This window comes from Hyperoodon ampullatus, assembly GCF_949752795.1.
Source record: "Hyperoodon ampullatus genome assembly, chromosome: 18".
Taxonomy (NCBI): domain Eukaryota; kingdom Metazoa; phylum Chordata; class Mammalia; order Artiodactyla; family Ziphiidae; genus Hyperoodon; species Hyperoodon ampullatus.
Window position 1 is genome coordinate 49,616,299 of NC_136931.1, and position 19,860 is coordinate 49,636,158.

The window sequence follows — 19,860 nt, forward strand, 5'->3', positions numbered from 1 at the left end:
GGAGAGAGAGGAAGTCACGTGGATACTGGGGGAAGAGCATTCCAAGCAGAAGGAACATCCAGTGCAAAGGCCCTGCGGTGAAATGTGCCTGGTGTGTTCCAGGAATTGCTAGAGACCTTTGTGGCTGGAGTAGAGGAAGGGAGGGGTAAATGGTAAGTGATGACATCAGAAAAGGGGGAGAGGGCAGTCTGTGAGGGTCCTCCTGGGAGGGGAGGACTTTTACTTTTACTCTGAGGTGAGGCCACAGGAGGGTTCCGAGCAGGTAAGGGCCCTGATCTGGCTCAGGTGTTCACAGGAGCCCTGTGGCTGCGTGCTGTGGGTGTGGGAAACAGACTGTGGGTGGTGGGGTGGGAGCAGGAAGACAGGAAGCTAATTCAATGAGAATGGGCTGGAGAAGGTGGACAGGGTCAGGATGGGGGCCGTGGAGGGATTGAAGTGAGCAGGTTATAGATCTGTTTTGAAAGTAGAGCCCATAGGATGGGCTGAGGGGTCAAAACTCCTCATGATTCAAAGCCACCCCAACTGCAGGGCTCATAGTGGTGGCCAACATCCCCAGCTCCTTTTGGTCCTCTATCCACTATGAGATGCTTCTTTTTTAAGGAGCATCTCTTCTCCCTCTCCCTTTGACACAGGCCTGTTCCATGGCCTCCCAGGACCAGCCATCCACATCAGTGTCGTGAGTGTGCATAACTGCTCTCAAACACCTATAGCAAGCCCGTCCAGATGGAGGTGGGGATTCCCCTGTAGCCTTTTGAAAAAACACTTTTTAAAAAAACAATAATTTTTTTAAAAAATTATAGTTGATGTACAGTATTATGTGTCCCTCCCATGGTCACACCTAGACCTTGTCTCAATCACCACAGCCTCTTTAGAACCTCAGTTTCATGCATCTTGCGCTCTACCGATCACCTGTCTTTCTAGTTCACTCCCTTCAGAAGCTCAACTCCGATAATCCATTAGCCCTACCATGTTTCCATGACCCCTCCACCCCCTCATACCTTCACACAGATTAAATTCCTTGACAAACCACTATAATCGCCCCCTTACGCACATTCTCTACACACTTCCCCCTCTCCAACCTACTCATCTGGCAAAACCACAATCCTTGTTAAATCTAAGACTCCATCTATCGCATGCCTGCATCTGTGCAGATGAATGTGGATGGAAAAAAAATACACAATCATGCTAAGTGCTCTCTCCTTAAATTCATACCCACCGACTTGGAATGCTGCCTAACAAATTTTGCCTCTGCCCCTGGTCCCTTGACTCTCCCAGATGATGATCAGATCCTCTCCTCAAACCTCTCTAACAGCGTCTTCCTCGTTGTCACTCTCAGCAGTGACTTTCTCCCTGCTTCCTGGGAGAACTACAGCCACCCTCCCCCCATATCCACCCTCCTGCCTACTTCTGAGTGGGGTAGCTAGCCATGTTCCCATCTGCTGGGCTTCTTTTTTTTTCCTATGCGTATTCTCTTTTTTTTCTTCCCTAGTCAAGAGATTGGTCCCCTGTGGGCTCAGGGTCTCAGGAGAGAAATGTGACAGGCCCCAAAGCAGAAATAGGCCAGCTTTCTTTTCTTTTCTTTTTTTAAAGCCTCTTCAGGGCTCCAAGCGGAAATAGCTTCATGGTCTATTGGGCCTCAGGTTGAAAACTCAGATGCCTTTAGGGGTCAATGGGTGAAGCCAGTGTGGTAGAGGAAAAGTTCTCAGTTGCATTACACAGTTGTGACTTATTTTTCCCCAAGCTTTGTTGAGATATGCCTGACATTCAAGAAACCATACATATTTAAAGAATATGGTTGATGAGTTTTGACTTATGTATAAACCTGTGAAACCACCACCACAATCAAGGTGATGACCAAAAGGAACAAGGACACCTACTGTATAGCACAAGGAACTATACTCAATATTTCATAATAACCTATATGAGAAAAGAATCTGAAAATATATATATATAGATAGATATAGATATATATGAATTGCTTTGCTGTACACCAGAAACTAACACAACATTGTAAATCAACTATACTTCAATAAAAAATTAATTAATTAAAAAAAATTTTTTAAAGAGAATCTGAAAAAGAATATATAACAGAATCACTATGCTGTACACCTGAAACTAACATGATGTTGTAAATCAACTATACTTCAATTTAAAAAATAAAAAGAGGGGACTTCCCTGACAGTCCAGTGGTTAAGACTCCACGCTTCCATTGCAAGGGTGCGCAGGTTTGATCCCTGATCTGGGAACTAAGATCCCTGGGGACACGGGTTCGATCCCTGGTCCGGGAAGATACCACATGCTGCGGAGCAACCAAGTCCGTGTGCCACAACTACTGAGCCTGCGTTCTAGAGCCCGCGAGCCACAACTAGTGAGCCTGTGTGCCACAGTTACTGAAGCCCGGCCTAGAGCCCATGCTCCGCAACAAGAGAAGCCACTGCCGTGAGAAGCCCGCGCACTGCAATGAAGACCCAACATAGCCAAAAAGAAATTACAAATAAAATTAATTAATTTTAAAAAAATTAAAAAAATAAAAAGAGGGGACTTCCCTGGCAGTCCAGTGGTTAAGACTCCGTGCTTCCATTGCAAGGGTGCCCAGGTTTGATCCCTGGTCAGGGAACTAAGATCCCACAAGCCACACAGTGTGGCCCACCCCCCAAAATTATTTAAATAAAAATAAATACATTTTAAAAAGAAGAATGAATGACTTAACCATGAAAAAAATTTTTTTTAAATAAATAAATAAATAAAATGTATGTTCTCAGGAACATCAAAAAAAAAAAAAAGAAGATAATGACTAAAAAGGTAGTGAATATATCCATCATCTCCAAATTTCCCCCTGCCTCTTGATAAACGCTTCATCCCTCACCCCTCGACACACACATCCCCAGACAACCACTAATCTACTTTCTATCACTGTTGGTTAGTTTGCATTTTCTAGAATGGAATTATATAGTATGTACTCTCATGTCTGGCTTTTTTCATTCAATATAATTATTTTGAGATTCATACATGTTTAACAATAATTCATTCTTTTTATTTCTGAGTGCTGTTCCATTGTGTGGAATAGTTTATTTATCAAGTCACCACAATTTGTTTATCAAGTCACCCACTGATGGACATTTGTGTTGTTTGCAGTTTTTGGCAATTATACAAATAAAGGTGCTATGAACATCAATGTACAAGTCTTTGTGTGGATATGTTTTCATTTTTTTAGTGTATATACCTAGGAGTGGAATGTCTGGATCATGTGGTAGGTATATATTTAACTTTTAAAGAAAAGTTATTTCCAAAGTAATTGTACCATGGTGTCCAAGTATTATTACTATTAACAACAAAAACAACAATAAACCAGTTGAAAATTTAGTATTTATTTTAATTCATTTATTCCTTCATTTGACAAATATTTACTGGGTACTGCTTTGTGCTGGACCCTGTTCTAGGCACTGGGGATTCAGCAGTGAACAAGGCACACAGAATTCCCACCCTCGGGGAGCTGATGTTTGACTTATCCTCTCTCTCAGCCCAGATGATTTGGTTTTCTAGGTTGGGACCACACACGTGCTGAGGAGCCAGATGGCCTGGTCCAAATCCTGGCTCTGCCATTTCCTAGCTATGTGGCCTTGGCCAGACCCCTTATCTCTGAGTCTTTTTCTGTAAAAAGGGGGTGCTGATAATGCAATCTTTACCTCCTAAGGTTGTGGCATTGTTGGTTCGCAAACTGGCCCCTGTACACAGAGGGCAAGGAGAGACCCAAGAAAGAGGCATGTCCAGATTGGTAGATGGCAGGTTTAAGAAGCAAGGGAAAGTTCATACGAGGCTCGTCTTGGGCAGCCACAAGATAAGTAGATCTCCTTACCCACCTGCCAGAATCTTCAAAGTTTATATACAGAGGCCTTAACTGGGCTCAGTCACACATACCGTCGAGATGGTCTCAACAAAACCCTACTCTCCCAAGGCTGTGTCTTTGGAACAGCTCCCACTGTGGGAACAGTGGGCAGTGTACATTCCAAGGACAGGGGAGTGGGTGAGGAGACTCTGATTGCCCGGGCCCAGCTCTCAGGTCAACTGGCAGTCACGTGTGTCCTCTTGATGACCTCCGCCAACAGGCATGCAAGCCACTAAGCATTAGCTATTATCTATGCTGGGGGGTGGGGGGAGCCAGAGAATAAACAGGCAAAACATACATTGTCCCTTAATGAGCGTGAAATAGTGGCTTATAGTGGTTTTGATTTGCATTTCCCAAATTATTAGTGACGTTTATTATCTTTTCATGTGCCTATCAGCCACTTGCATATCTTTTTTGGAGAAATATCTATTTAAGTCCTTTGCCCATTTAAAAATTGGATTGTAGGGAATTCCCTGGCAGTCCAGTGGTTAGGATCTCTGTGCTTCCACTGCCCAGGGGAAAGCTGGGGGCACTGGGCCCGGGTTCGATCCCTGGTCGGGAAACTAAGATCCTGCAAGCCGTGCAGCGTGGCCAATAAATAAATAAACAAATACAATTGGATTTTTGTGGGGTTTTTTGTTTTTTTTTTTTTTGCAGTACACGGGCCTCTCACTGTTGTGGCCTCTCCCGTTGCGGAGCACAGGCTCCAGAAGCACAGGCTCAGCGGCCATGGCTCACGGGCCTAGCCGCTCCACAGCATGTGGGATCTTCCCAGACTGGGGCAAGAGCCCGTGTCCGCTGCATCCGCAGGCGGACTCTCAAACACTGCGCCACCAGGGAAGCCCTGTGGGGTTTTTGTTGTAGCTGAGTTTTAGGAATTCTATATGTATTCTGCATGTTGACCCTATATGATTTGCAGATATTTTCTCCCATTCCGTGGGTTGATGTTACACTCTGTTGATAGTTTCCTTTCATGCACACTTTTAAATTTTGATGTAGTCCAATTAACTTTTTTGTTGTTGTTGCCCGTTCTTTTGGCATCACACCCAAGAAATTATTGCCAAACCCAATATCATGAAGATTTTCCCCTATGTTTTCTTCTAAGAGTTTTATAGTTTTGACATTTAGGTCTTTGATCCATTTTAGGTTAATCTTTATATGGGGTGTTAGATAAGGGTCCAACATCATTCTTTTGCACGTGGATATCCATCCAGTTTTCCCAATACCATTCGTTGAAAAGACTGTCCTTTCCCCATTGAATGATATGGACACCCTTGTTGAAAATCATTTGACCATACGTGCCAGGGTTTATTTCTAGAATTTGCATTTTTAACAAGTTGCTGTTGAAAACCATTGATATATGGTATCAGATTGTTGCAGGAAGGGGGACCCCTTCCAGGGCCCAAGAGAGGGCTCTTGTCTAATACTCAGAAATGAATTGTCCGAGGAGAAACACACGCTGACAAAGCAAAAGACTTTATTGGAGAGGGGCATCTGGGTGGAGAGCAGCAGGGTTAGGGAACCCAGGAGAACTGCTCTGCCACGTGGCTCACAGTCTCTGGTTTTATAATAGGGTTAGTTTCCGGGTTGTCCCTGGCCAATCGTTTTGACTCAGGGTTCCTGGTGGCACGCACATCACTCAGCCAAGATGGATTCCAGCGTGAGGGTTTCTGGGAGGTTGGCAGGATATATCATCTCTTCCCTCCACCTCTTGGCCCCTCCCGAACTTTTCTGGGCTGGTTTTACAAGAGATACTATGGGCGGGCATGTCCTCCCTCCTTTCAGCCCCTCCCGAATTCTCCCAGTTAGTTTTCAGTGGCAGCACCTCGTTCTTTACTAGGACCTTCTGTTGTGAGACAACTCAGACAAGCGGTTATCATCCTGCCTGGCCAAGCTGGGCGGTTTTGGTCAACAGCTCCCTAACAAGATTAACAATAAAACAGGAAGGGAGGGCTTCCCTGGTGGCGCTGTGGTTCAGAGTCCGCCTGCTGATGCGGGGGACGCGGGTTCCGCGCCCCGGTCTGGGAAGATCCCACATGTCGCGGAGCGGCTGGGCCCGTGAGTCATGGCCGCTGAGCCTGCACGTCTGGAGCCTGTGCTCCACAACGGGAGAAGCCACAAGAGTGAGAGGCCCACATACCACAAAAACAAAAAAACAGGAAAGGAGGCTGTACTTTTTGAGAAGTCATAGAAAAGGTGATAGTTGAGCAAAGCCCTGCAAAACACAAGGGGGTCAGACAAGCATGCATCTGGGGAAGACGCTCCAGGTGAGGCAGGAGGGATGGGGGCAGGGCACAACTGTTAAAAGAATGATGCAGCCGTTTGAGACTCCAACAAAAACTAGTTAGAATCAACTAGGCCCAAGATGGCAGAAGATTTGACTTCCCATAAACCTTGAGCCTCATTATATGCTCATTGTAATACATCAGCATATGCTAAAAGGCACACCCACAGGTGCCATGACAGTTCTGAGGCTGACCATAAAAGGCCAAAAAGTGGGCAGTGGCCCAATTCGTGGAAACCCCCGCCCCTTCCCCAAAATAGTTAGAATATTCCTTCTACTCATTAGCATATGAAATTACCCAGCCTATAAACACCAACTACTCCCCCACACCACCTGAGATGGTCCACATTCTGTCTATGGAATGTGTGTCTCTCTAAATAAAAAATAAAATAATGTTTCTTGCAAACCTAATTTCTGGCCTGAGAGGTAGACCTCTGAGATCTATTTTTAAAATTTTCTTCTGGCTGCCACGTGGGTGGGTATTGGAGAGGATCCCCAGGACTGGGAACCAGGAGGCAGAGGGAGGCTGGGGCTGGACCAGGATGGGGCTGTGGAAAGGGAGGATGCGGTGGGAGGGAGTGGGAAGAGGAAGGGTGCAGGACGAGGCTCAGGCTCTGGCTGGCCTAGGGACCAGGGGATCGGGGGGCCCCCTGAGATGGGGACTAGAAGGAGGAATGGGTTTCAGGGAGATGCTGTGGCCAGTTTGGGACACCATGGGAGTGGGAGCCCAAGGGGAGGCATCCAGCACAAAGCCCAGAGCTCCAAAGTGTAGTCAAAGCCCTAAACCAGTGATACCATCAGCCATTTGGTTTCACTTTCCCATACTTTGCCTCGTATCCACGCATCACCTGTACACTTAGCTACTTAATCATTTTCTTTAAATCGATTCACTGTTTTTTTTAAATTCAACATATTTATTTATACAGGAAACGTCATTTTACTCCAGGAAGTGGAAAACGGCCATGAATAGAATATAATAGTACAAATAAATCCAATGATTCAGCAAGGATCAAAAAGAGGTGGGGCTTCCCTGGTGGCGCAGTGGTTGAGAATCTGCCTGCTAATGCAGGGGACACGGGTTAGAGCCCTGGTCTGGGAGGATCCCACATGCTGCGGAGCAACTAGGTCCGTAAGCCACAACTACTGAGCCTGCGCCTCTGGAGCCTGTGCTCCGCAACAAGAGAGGCCGCGATAGTGAGAGACCCGCGCACCGCGATGAAGAGTGGCCCCCACTTGCCACAACTAGAGAAAGCCCTCGCACAGAAACGAAGACCCAACACAGCAAAAATAAATAAATTAATTAATAAACCCCCAATATCTAAAAAAAAAGAGGTGCTGAAAGCATAGGGTAAAAAAGTTGTTGGGGACAAGTTGTTCACAGGGTCTCGATGTACCACCTACGGATAACATCATAATTCAAATGGGAAGAGATCTGATAGTCACTTCCTATTATGGGCTGAACTGTGTGTCCCCACCAAACTCATATGTTGAAGTCCTAACCCCCAGTACCTCCGAATGTGGCTATATTTGGAGAAAGAGCCTTTAAGAGGTGATAAGTGAAAATGAAACCATATGGGCAGGCCCTGATGCAACGTGAGTGGTGTCCTTATATGAAGAGGAGATTAGGACACAGACACACACAAAAGAAAGACCATATGAAGCAAAGGGAGAAAATGGGCATCTCCAAGCCAAGGAGAGAGGCCTCAGAATGAAATCAGCCCTACTGACACCTTAATAGACTTCCAGCCTCCAGATCCATGAGAAAACAAATCTCTGTTCTTTAACCACCCAGTCTGTGGTATTCTGTTACAGCAGCCCAGTCAAACTAATATACTCCTTAACTCAATGGGCAAACTTAGCATCACAGATCACGGGGTGCCTGATGGGAGGTACTGAGAAGGACCGAGCATCACCTACACAGTATTCTTCATTTAACTGCAGGACTGGAATCTAATCGTGAAGAAACATCAGACAAATCCAGCAAGTGGGGTCGTCCACAAGACATACTCATGCAGGATATAAAGAGCTTCTACAGGGCTTCCCTGGGGGCGCAGTGGTTGAGAGTCCGCCTGCCGATGCAGAGGACACGGGTTTGTACCCCGGTCCGGGAAGATTCCACATGCCGCGGAGCGGCTAGTCCCGTGAGCCATGGCCGCTAAGCCTGCGCGTCCGGAGCCTGTGCTCCGCAATGGGAGAGGCCACAACAGTGAGAGGCCCGCGTACCGCAAAAAAAAAAAAAAAAAAAAAGAGCTTCTACAACTCAACAACAACAGCAAAACAAATAATCCAATTTAACTATGGGCAAAAGACTTGAATAAACATTTCTCCAAAGAAGATGTACAAATGGCCAGCAAGCATATGAAAAGATGCCTAACATCACTAATCATTAGGAAAATGCAAGCCCAAACTACAATGAGATATCACCTTACACCCATTAGGATGGCTACCATCCAAAAAAGAGAAAATAAGTGTCGGCAAGGATGTAGAGAAATCAGAACCCTTGTGCATTCTTGGTGGGAATGTAAAGTGGTGCAGCTGTTAAGGAAAACAGCCAAGAGATAAACTGTTAAAAAATTAATTTTAATTAAATTAAATCTGTTGTAAAAAATTAAACGTAGAATTACCATATGATCTGCCTGTGCTACTTTTGGGTATATATCCAAAAGAAATGTAAGCAAGGTTTCAAAAAAGATATTTGCCCCCTCTTGTTCATTGCAGTATTACAATAGTCAAGAGGTGGAAGCAACCCAGTTGTCCACAGAAGGATGACTAGACAAACAAAATGTGATATATACAAACAATGGAATCTTATTCAGTCTTTTAAAAGATGGGGGACTTCTCTGGTGGTCCAGCAATTAACACTCCACACTTCCGCTACGAGGGACATGGGTTCGATCCCTGGTCGGGGAACTAAGATCCCGCATGCCGTGTGGTGCAGCCAGAAAGAAAGGAAAAGAAGAAAAGTGTAAAAGATGGAAATCCTGTCCTATGCTACAACGTGGTTGAGGCTTGAGGACTTTATGCTTAGTGAAATAAATCAGTTCACCAAGAGACAAATGCTGTATGATTTCACTTACATGAGACATCTAGAGGTGTCAAAATCATGGGAACAGAAATTAGAACGGTGGTTGCCTGGTGCTGGGGGGAAGGGGAAATAGGAGCTGTGTTCGATGGGTAGTTTTAGATTTAAAAGATGAAAACGTTCCAGAGATCTGTTACACAACAATGTGAATATAGTTAATACTACTGAACTGCACACTCATAAATGTGTAAGATGGGGGACTTCCCTGGTGGTCCAGTAGTTGACTCTGAGCTTCCAGTGCAGTGGGTATGGGTTGCATCCCTGGTCGGGGAACTAAGATGCCACATGCGCATGGCCAAAGAACAAAAACAAACAAACAAAAAAAGAAAAAAGTGTAGGGACTTCCCTGGTGGCAGTGGTTAAGAATCCGCCTGCCAATGCAGGGAACATGGGTTCGAGCCCTGGTCTGGGAAGATCCCACATACTGCAGAGCAACTAAGCCTGCGACCCACCACTACTGAAGCCCGCGACCCACAACTACTGAAGCCCGCACGCCTAGAGCCCGTGCTCCGCAACAAGAGAAGCCACTGCAGTGAGAAGCCCACGCACGACAACGAAGACTAGTCCTTGCTCGCCCCAACTAGAGAAAGCCCGCCTGCAGCAACAAGGAACCAATACAGCCAAAAATAAATAAATAAAAACTTAAAAAAGATAAGAGCGTAAATTATATATTTTTGCTACAATTTAAAAATAAATAAATACATACGTACATACATAAACACATAATAAATCAATGAAATTCTTGATGCCCTGCTTGTCCTGGAGGTCAGCTCCTTCTTACAGGAGATGACCACTCCCATCTCCTGGGGTCTGACCAACCCCCTCGGTGCTGTATGAACATAAGATCAGATACTGTATCCTGCAGTCTCTCCAATCCCTGCTTCCTGCTTCACTGCCCAATGCAGCCATCCTCAAGGTTCTTAGTTTTCAAAAACAATTGTGAAAAAACTCTATTCCCTGGGACATTTTTCAGTTGACATCTAAAATTACAGCATTTTGATCATTATAAAATGTAAAATTTTAATGGCAATGCATCTCTTCTTTAGATGGATTAAGAGGGATTTTCCTATTTTTCTAGTAGATGAATGTCCTTGTTGCTGGAATGAGGTTGAGTTGAGTATTAATTCTACTTTTATTTTTCCTTTTCATTAATAGTGCTGAGACTCTGTAAGTTTCCTGGGGCTGGTATAACGAATGACTACAAACTCGGTGGCTTAAAACAACAGAAATTTATTCTCCTCCAGTTCCGGAGGCCAGAAATTAGACATCAGTATCACTGGGCTGAAATCAAGGTGTCAGCTGGGCCACACTTGTTCTGGAGGCTCCGTTGCTTGCCTCTTCCAGCTTCTGGAAAGTGTTCCTTGGCTTTTGGCCACATCACTCCAATCTGCAAGGCCAACATTTTCAGACCTCTCTCTGCTCTGCCTTTATATTGCCTTCTCCCGTTTGTGTCAAGTCTTCCTTTGCCTTCCTTTTATAAGGACACATGTGGTTGCATTTAGAGCCCCCCTCGATATTCCAGGATAATCCCTCCATTTTAATCCTTAATCTGGGACTTCCCTGGCGGTCCAGTGGATAGGACCCAGCGCTTTCACTGCCATGGGCCCAGGTTCAATCCCTGGTCTGGGAGCTAAGATCCCACAAGCCTCAGGGCGTGGGAAAAAAAAAATCCTTAATTTGATAACAGCTGCAAAGACCCCTTTCCAAAAAAGGTAACATTCATGGATTCCAGAGATTAGGATGTGGATATCTTTGCGGGGAGCCATTTTCAGCCTACCATAGAAGATTTGTTCATTGAATCATTCAGCAAGTATTTATTGAACACCTACTGTGTGCCAGGCATTTGTCTAGGCACTGAGGATACAGCTATGAACAAAACAGAGATCCACAGCCTCCTGGAGCTGACGTCCTAAGGCTGTACTCACTGTCTAAAAATGGTAGCTACAGGCCCTGAGTAGCTACTGAGCACTTGAGATGCGGCTAGTCCACATCTCAAGTGAGATGTGTCGCAGTGTAAAACACACTGGAATTTGAAGATTTAGGATACACACAAAAAGAATGTTAAATATCTCAATAATTCAAAAATATTGATTACATGTTGAAGTGATATAATGGGTTAAATCAGATATGTTATTAAAGTTAAATTCACTTGTTTATTTTTATTTTTAAATGTAGCTATGAGAGTATTTAGAATTACATGTGTAAGCTTGTATTTTATTTCTATTGGACAGCGCTGTCCTAAGGGGAGGGAGAAGATTATGGACAATTAACACAGTAAATAAGTATATTATATGGAATGATTGGAAGTGAAAGCTTCTATGGAAAAAAATAAAGATCAGGGTAAGGGAGTGTTTCCTATGGCTGCTGTAACAAATTACTACAAACTTAGTGGCTTAAAAAAACACCCATTTATTATCTATTGCAGTTCTAAAGGTCAGTTGTCCAAAATATGTCTTAGGGTCTAAAATCAAAGGCTGAACTTGAGTGGACCTAGAGGTTATCATATTAAGTGAAGTAAGTCAGACAGAGAAAGACAAATGTCATATGGTATCACTTATATGTGGAATCCCCCCCCCAAAAAAAGATACAAATGAACTTATTTACAAAACAGAAATAGACTCACAGACATAGAAAACAAACTAATGGTTACCAAAAGGGATAGCAGAGGTAGGGAGGGAGAGATAAATTAGGAGTTTGGGATTAACATATACACACTACTATACATAAAATAGGTAAACAACAAGGACCTACTGTATAGCACAGGGAACTATACTCAATATCTTGTAATAACCTATAATGGAAAGGAATCTGAAAAAGAATATATATATACATAACTGAATCACTTTGCTGTACACTTGAAACTAACACAACATTGTAAATTAACTATACTTTTTTTTTTTTTTTTTTTTGCGGTATGCGGGCCTCTCACTGTTGTGGCCTCTCCCGTTGCGGAGCACAGGCTACGGACGCGCAGGCTCAGCGGCCATGGCTCACGGGCCCAGCCGCTCCGCGGCATGTGGGATCTTCCCGGACCGGGGCACGAACCCGTGTCCCCTGCATCGGCAGGCGGACTCTCAACCACTGCACCACCAGGGAAGCCCTAACTATACTTTAATTAAAAAAAAAAAATCGAAAGCTGAGTTTCTCTTGGAGGTTCCAGGGGAAAATCCATTCCTTGTCTTTTTCAGCTTCTAGAGGATGCCTACATTGGCTCCTGGACACATCACTTCGACCTCTGCTTGCATCATCACATCTCTTCCTCTGACTCTGACCCCACTGCCTCCCTCTTATAAGGACCCTGAGGATACATCGGGCCCACCTGAATCCAGGGTAATCTTCCCATCGCAAGACCCTTAATTTTTTTTGGGGGGGGGCGCACCCCACGGTATGCAGAACTTCCCCCACCAGGGATCGAGCCCGCAGCCCCCACAGTGGAAGCGCGGAGTCTTAACCTCTGGACCACCAGAGAAGTCCAAGATCCTTAATTTAATCACATCTGTAAAGTCCCTTTTACCACTTAAGTAACATATTCACAGATTATGGGGATTAGGAGGTGAACATCCTGGGAGGGCATTATTCTGTTTACCACAGAGAGGGTCAAGCCAGAGAAGCTGTGGTTTTAGACAGGGATGTCTGGAAGAGAGCCTCACTGAGAAGGTTACATCTGCCTAAAGACCTGAAGGAAGGGAGGGAAGGAGCAGTGTGGATATTCGGGAATGGCATTCCAGGAAGCCGGGACAGCCAGTGCAAAGGCTCAGAGGTCTTCCCTCAGACCCGTTTCCTTTTCCTGGGAGCCCCTCCTTCTTGCTGCCTCTAGTCTAAACTACAGGGGTCAGAAGTTGGTGCTGCCCTAGGTGCCTCCTGAATCTTGCTTTCGGAGCAGAAGGGTTTGCGATTCTAATCATCACTGGCCTCTTGCACAATCTCTATTGCCCATGGTTCCTCAAAGGGCTGCTCGGCCTGTGGGGAGAGGCAGGAGCCTGGGTCAGAAAGGCAACAGATCCAGCCCTCCCCTCCACCCGCAGTCCAGAGGGGCGATCACCTGGGCTTCGGTGGGGCTCTGTCTATGCAGCGTCCGCCTGCGGTGCCACTGGCGCAGGGAGGCCCGGGCCTCAGAGCTGAGCCCCTGGGGCGCACGGACCGTGTCGCGCTGGTAGTGGGCAATGTGGTACAGGGCCCCAAACCACGTGGTCAGGTAGTACCCGGCTAGGGGCAAGAAGGGGAGGTCAGCGCAGCGCCCTCAGGTTCCCTGGCCGCCTGCAGTCTCCCTGCAGGTTGCCCGCCTTCCCTCCCGCTGCAGGCGGGCGGCCTAGGGCGCCCCCTCTTGGGTCCCGGCGTTCTGGGGCTGGGGCGTCACCCTCTCCCCGTAGCTCGTCCGGATCCAAGAGCTCCATGAGAAACTCCACGTCGAGCTGAGTCTCCCCGATGTCCGGACTCCAGATTAGTTCCTCTGTTAGCGCTGGCAGGAAGGCGTCGGCCCCCAGGGGCTCTAGGGGAGCCGGAGGACAGGCTCTGGGGTGGACGGGGCGTGCAGGCAGGCACCTTCCATCCGATCCCCGGGACCGCAAGTGCTGGCTGCCCTTCCACTTTGCCGGGCATGCAAACGCCCCTTACTAGATTCCCGCGGCCCGCGTAGACGCCTCTTGCTAGAGCATGCCATCTTCCCCTCGACGTGTGCACGGGAGCCTCCTACCTGGCTCCCGTAACCCTCAAGCCACTCCACATTCAGGTAGACTCAAGAATCCTCCTTTACCTTGGTTTTCGTCCCGAGCCAGGCCCTCGTAGACGTCACTGCACACCGCCAGCAGGAGTGACACCTTGCGGCGTGGGTCGCAGGCTGAGTGGAGGCGCGCCAGGCGCGCGTGGATGCGGCTTCGCAGGGCGGGGACTGGGCCCCGCCTGTCATGCCCCGCCCCCTGAGCTCCCGGAGGCCCCGCCTCCACCCGCAGGGCTATCTGTCGCCGCCGCAGTTGCCGCAGAGCTGGGGCGCGGAGCGTGCGGAGTCGAGTCCACAGGGCCGGCTTCAGAGGCGCCAGCACCGCCCGGCACAGGGCCGCCTCCACCGCGGGGCCTGCAGGGGTTGGGATGGGTGAAGGAAGGGTCGCCAGGCTGACCCACGCCTACCCTCTCTCTCCAGCGACCCACCCTCGCCAACCGCAACACCTTCCTAGCCTCTGGCCACCCACTTGTGTAGATTTAGGTGTGAGCACGTGTGGAAAAGGAGCCTGGGTGTGAACGAGCGCGTGAGAGTGTATAGCTGTCACACGTGTATGAGATGGAGCAGTGGTGAACAGAATAGGTATCACTACATGTAGGAAAGGGCGTGTGAGTAGAAAAGGAAACAGGTGTGCACACAGGCGGAGAGAAGGAAGTTGGGTGTGAACACCTATGTAGGGCCAAGAGATGGCAAACGTGAACCTGTGCGGGTTGAGAGAGTGGCCCTAAGTTCCCTCTCAGCCCTCCTCATTACCTAGATCCTCGTCCTTCTGTGGGGCCCCTGGCACCCTGCTCTCAAAGACAGCCCTGACATCGGGGTCCTTTGCTAAGTGATCTTGGAGGTCAGCAAGGAGGTGCCGCATATCCTGAAGCAGCTCTGTGGCCGGGTCCCCAGGCCTGTGGGGACCTTCAGCCTCTGAGGTGAGGCGCACCCGAAAGCCCCGGAACTGCCTGGCCACGTAGCTGCTCCGGGCCCTGGCTAGAGCCCGGATGTGGTGCGTGAGCGCATCCTCAGCTCCCTCTTCTTCATCTTTGTAGTCATCCTCCTCCTTCTCTTCCACCAGCCTGGCCAGAGCTGGCCTAGGATGGTGTACTTCTGGGCTGAGTGGGCCTTCCACCCAGGAGACCTGGTGAGGGGCTGGGTTCCTGGGGGCTGATGGGGAGAGAGGATTGAGTTCCACAAAACAGTGGCGGCAGCTCCTTCATCCCTCAGGGGCCCAGGGCCCTGCTCATCTAACCTGGACCATGTCTCCCGGCAGTCTCTGGAGGTGTCTCTGGGGGCGTCTGCTCCATCTCCCACCCTCTGTGGGTCTCCAGGTAGAGCTTGTTCACCACAAAGAACACCCTCCCTGAGGTGTTGAGTTGGATGCTGCCAATCTGCAGAGGATCTGGGGGCCAGCAGAAGTGAGGTGTCCCAGGTGTCCAAGGGGCCAGCCTTGGAGACTTAGTGTCCAGCTTCGTTACTGGAAGAACTGAGGCTTGGTCCCTGGCACCTCCTCATTCAGGCCCAGGCGTCGAGCACCACACACACACCCCCACACACCTTTCTCAAACCCCAGCCTTATCGTCCCTCGCACCCTGTAGCTTGGTCCCTCAAGTACCATCCTCCTGGACTAAGGAGGTGGAAAGGTGGCCTCTTCCTCCATTAGAGAATCACGCCTCACCTGTGTTTTGGTCTCTAGGCCCTAGAGTGGGAGGGGGCAAGAGCAGTGTTCTGGGCAAAACATCCCTGAGAAAAAATGAGGAGTCACAGTATGGGTGAGGTATCATAGGGAAGGATCCCCCTTAGCCCTTTTGAAAGGTGACCTGTACCTGCTGGCTGATAGGAAGGCCAGGAGATGGGGCAGGTCTGACATGCAGAGGTTAGAGGACTCCAGAGACACACCTGAGGGGAGAGGGCAAGGAGGAACAAGTTAGAAAACTTGAGGGTCAGCAGCCTTCTTTTCCCTGGGACTCTCTCTTCCCCAGTCCTGCAGGTCCCCCAAGAACCTTCAGAACAAGGAAATTTCTACCCTTGCAGTCCCTATCTTTTCCTGTGACTTTATGCTTGCATTCCACTTATGCCACCAAACAGGATTCATTCATTAGACAAATATTTATTGAGCACCTATTCATTTTCAGGCACTGGGGATACAGTTGTCAAAAGGCAGATACATTCTCTGTCTTCCTATAGTTTACCTTTTAGTGGAGGGAGACAAAAATGAATGAGTAAACAAATAAAGATAAGTGTATAATGTATTGAGTGCTATGAATGAAATGGAGTGATTGAAAGTGACCAGGGCTCTCATTAGCTGTGGTGGTCAAGGAAGATTACATTTCTACAGAGGCCTAAAGGATGGAGACTAAACTAACCATTGAAGGAAGGGCATTCATGCAGGAAAAACAAATACAAAGGCCCTGAAGTTGGGACACATTTAGCATGCTCAAGGAACAGAGAAAACAGTGTGTCTATAGTAGAGAGAATGAAGGGCTGTAGATGGAGAGGTGGGCAGGAGCTAATCATTCATCACCTTATAGGCCGTGATGGGCTGTAAGGAGTTTAATGTTTATCTAAAGATGTTGCATGTCCTTTGCAGGGTTTAGGGCAGGAATGTATAACATCTGATTGATATTTGAAAATATCACTCTGGCTGCTGTGTTCAGAATGGAAGAAAAGGGTGGGAGCAGGGAGACCAGAGAGGAGGCTACTGAAATTGTCTGGGCAAGAGGTGATGGTGGCTAGGATTAGGGTGATGGAGGTAGAGAGCATTGGGGAGATTCAGGAGATATTTTAGAATTAAAACTGACCAATCTTGGTGATAAATTTGTTGTGGACTGGAAACTTGGGGGTATAGGCTCCTCACCTCCAAGAAGCTTCAGGATCTGGTAGGTGTTGATTTCCCCTGGTGAGGGTCCTGTCCTCAACACAAGGACCTGTCTGGGATCATGTCCTATGACCAGGAAACTCTGGGGGTATGGAGGCAAAGTTCAGTTTGAAGAGGATTTGTGCCTGCCTAGCATCCATTGCCCTTATTTTGGGTTCCACACCTCAAATTTCCTTTAGAAAACTCTCATACTCCACTCTCTACTCTAGGTCCTGTGGGTGACTAACTCTCCATCAAGCCCTAGGGGTGGGTCCATGACCTGACCTAGCCAATAGGATCGACAGTGTTCTCTGACCACTGTGATTGGTTCAGAGATGGGCACGTGAACCAAGCTCAGCCAACGGAAATCTTCCACAGGATTTTTGCTGGAGCTCTTTGGAAAAAGGCCTCTTTTTACACTGGGGTTGCTAAGCTGGTGAGATGTGGCCCTGAGCTGGGGCCAGCCATCTCTCTCACCACAAAGAGAAAGCCCCCCTGAGGAGGAAACTGTGGTATACCTGTTAGTTGCTTTCTCCAGATCTATTCCCTATTCCTTGCAGAACTCCAGCTTTATTCAGGGCATTAATAGGCCCAGCCATAGAAGATGGATAATGATTGATGTAGGCAGTGGTTCTCACCTCTGTATAACTCCCAGGTGAGCTTTTAAAAATGTTGCTACCTGGGCCTTATCCGTATATTCTGAATCAATTGTGAAGGCTTTTGTTTTTCCTAGTAAAAGAAAAAAATGCAACTGGTGCCTCCTTGCTTCCTTCCTCCTGCCTGGAATGCACACATGTGCTTGGGTCTGGGGCAGCCACTGGATGACCATGAGGGAAGTCCAGGAGGATTGCAGAAAAGATGGCCTTGATGTCACCTGAGGAGCAGAACTGGAGCCTGCAGCTACCTTTCTGGTTATGTTAGAAAGATAAATGCCTATTTATCTAAGCTATTATAGAACAAGTGTTTACTTGCATCCCCAAATATTTAGAATTCCCTGCAGTTTAAAGCAAAGCCAAGGGAATTCCCTGGTGGTCCAATGGTTAGGATTCTGCGCTTTCACTGCTGAGGGCCCAGGTTCAACCCCTGGTCAGGGAACTAAGACCCTACAAGCCTTGTGGCAAAACAAAAACAAACAAAAAAAGGGAAAAACAGAAAAACAAAGCCAAGAAGTGGAATGAAGAGAAATGTATACATTGTCTAATGTTCAGGATCCAGACATTCCTGAAATAACTTTTACTTCTGGGCTTTTCAGTCATTTGAATCAATAAGTAGCCTTTCAATTTGCCTGGTCTGTGTTGTGTTTGTCACTAGCAACCAGCAGGGTCCGAACTGATTCAGAGTGTCATGGGGAGGGTCAGAGAGGGTCCCCGGCTGTGAGCACTTACCCCTGGTGGCCACAGCTCCAGAAGGGCTTTTGCATCCTGGGCATCCAGCTCTGGGACCTGCCACACCCCCCATGTCCTCTGAAGGCGAAGGAGTGGCTCTGGGGTCCCAAGGACTCTTAAGGGGGTCTCACCTGCTCCATTCGCCTGTGATGGGATTAGTCTGGGACATGCAGGGACCAGGAGACCAGGGGACAGAGGAAGGCAGTTGGACACTGAGATGGGGTCAAAGGTACAGGAAGGGGAAGCCCAGGGGCAAAGGGTCAGAGATGGGGTGCTGGGTCCTGTTGCGGGTGGGAACTGGATGGAAGGGGCTTCTGAATCCAGGGGCAGGAGTTGGAGACAGCCCCAGCAGCCCTCACCTCTCCCCATCGGTGGGGCCTGCTGAGGCCTTGTCCTCTGGCTGTGCCATCCTCCTCAGGATGCAGAAGGCCAGTGAGCCATGGTCTGGCCTCTGGCAGGGAGGAAGATAAGTCTGTTTACAACCCACATGGCAGAGACCTTGACCAATCAGAATGGACTTGAGACCCCTTGCTGTGCCAGGTATTAATTCTTTATTTGCTGGATGGTGGGGCGATCTGGGGATCCCAGGAGTCTTGAGTCTTGACGTCGTGGGGGAGGAAGATGACTCAAAATGATAGCTATTTACCAAGCGGTAGGGTAATATTTCAGATTATAACATCCGGGGCAGCCTTATGAATGTGGACCAGCTAACTAACAACCTTGTCAAAATACAGTGCCCGGAAAAGGGCTCTGCCCATAGCAGGCACTCTGTAACTGTGACAAATGTTATACAACATTTCCTCTCCCTCCCTTCCCAGACCACAGAGGAGCCCTCAAATATTTTCTCCCAACGTTTTATTATGAGAGATTTAAAACATTCAGAAAAACTGAAATAATTTTACAGGGAACATCCACATACCCACTACCTAGATTTTACTATTATTCTTTTTGCTTTATCACACATCTGTCCCTCTATCCATCGGACCCCAACCCTTTTAACCAGGTAGAGAGTCCTACAGTGGGTTATCAGTTAAGGTGGGCATTCTAAAATATTTTCCCTGCAGCAGTCCCAGGAGTAGGAGTCCTAGGTCCATCCATGCATCCATCCATCCATCCGTACACCCATACATCCAACAAATATTTATTGAGTACAGGCCCAGATTAGGGTGAAAGGGTGCCTGGGGAAAAGGGTGATGGGCAGAATAGGCCCCTGCTCCCAGGGGCTTCCATTCTTCTTGGGGTGGGTATAGGGGATGGAAAATAAACAGCTAAACAAATCAATCAGCCCACTGACCAGAAGCCCAGGGTATTAGGAAGTGGGGGACAGAGAGCAGGTGCCCTGGCCAGGGGAGAGCAGTCAGGAGGGGTGGGGGGAGGGAGACAGATGCTTGCCTGGGTTCCATGAGAAGGGGAGAAGGAGATGGGTGGTGCTGGGCAGGATGGGATGGCAGCAGCTGCCTGATACCACAGGGAGGCAGTGGGTCAGTGGGAGGGTGATGATGCCAGCTGCTCAGTCCCTGGGGACCCCTACCTGTTCTCCGAGGGGAGGCCTGGAGTAGCAGGAAGTGAAAGTGCTCCTCGCAGAGAGAGGAAGCTGAGTGGGGCAGGGGGAAGAGGCGGGGCTGGGGGGTATTTGAAATCGACCCTCCTCCCTCTTTCCGGGG

General features: G+C 48.0%; 1 protein-coding gene across 2 annotated transcripts; it reads right to left on the bottom strand.

Moving 5' to 3' along the window:
• Nucleotides 1-11,706: 11,706 nt before the first annotated feature.
• On the bottom strand, nucleotides 11,707-18,605 carry RINL (Ras and Rab interactor like; the record flags this gene model as incomplete). 2 transcript variants are annotated; one of them, XM_079722995.1, is made up of 11 exons in its annotated part: nucleotides 11,707-11,742; nucleotides 13,165-13,212; nucleotides 13,295-13,458; nucleotides 13,610-13,741; nucleotides 14,006-14,323; nucleotides 14,723-15,121; nucleotides 15,207-15,356; nucleotides 15,633-15,697; nucleotides 15,781-15,853; nucleotides 16,812-16,914; nucleotides 18,197-18,565. In XM_079722995.1, 11 exons carry the CDS (start codon nucleotides 18,563-18,565, stop codon nucleotides 11,707-11,709), a joined length of 1,857 nt encoding a protein of 618 aa, XP_079579121.1. The 2 variants fall into 2 exon arrangements, with proteins under 2 accessions (XP_079579121.1, XP_079579122.1); XM_079722996.1 differs by lacking the exon at nucleotides 11,707-11,742 and having other exon boundaries at nucleotides 13,150-13,212; nucleotides 18,197-18,356; nucleotides 18,556-18,605.
• Between the last annotated feature and the right edge of the window lie 1,255 nt (nucleotides 18,606-19,860).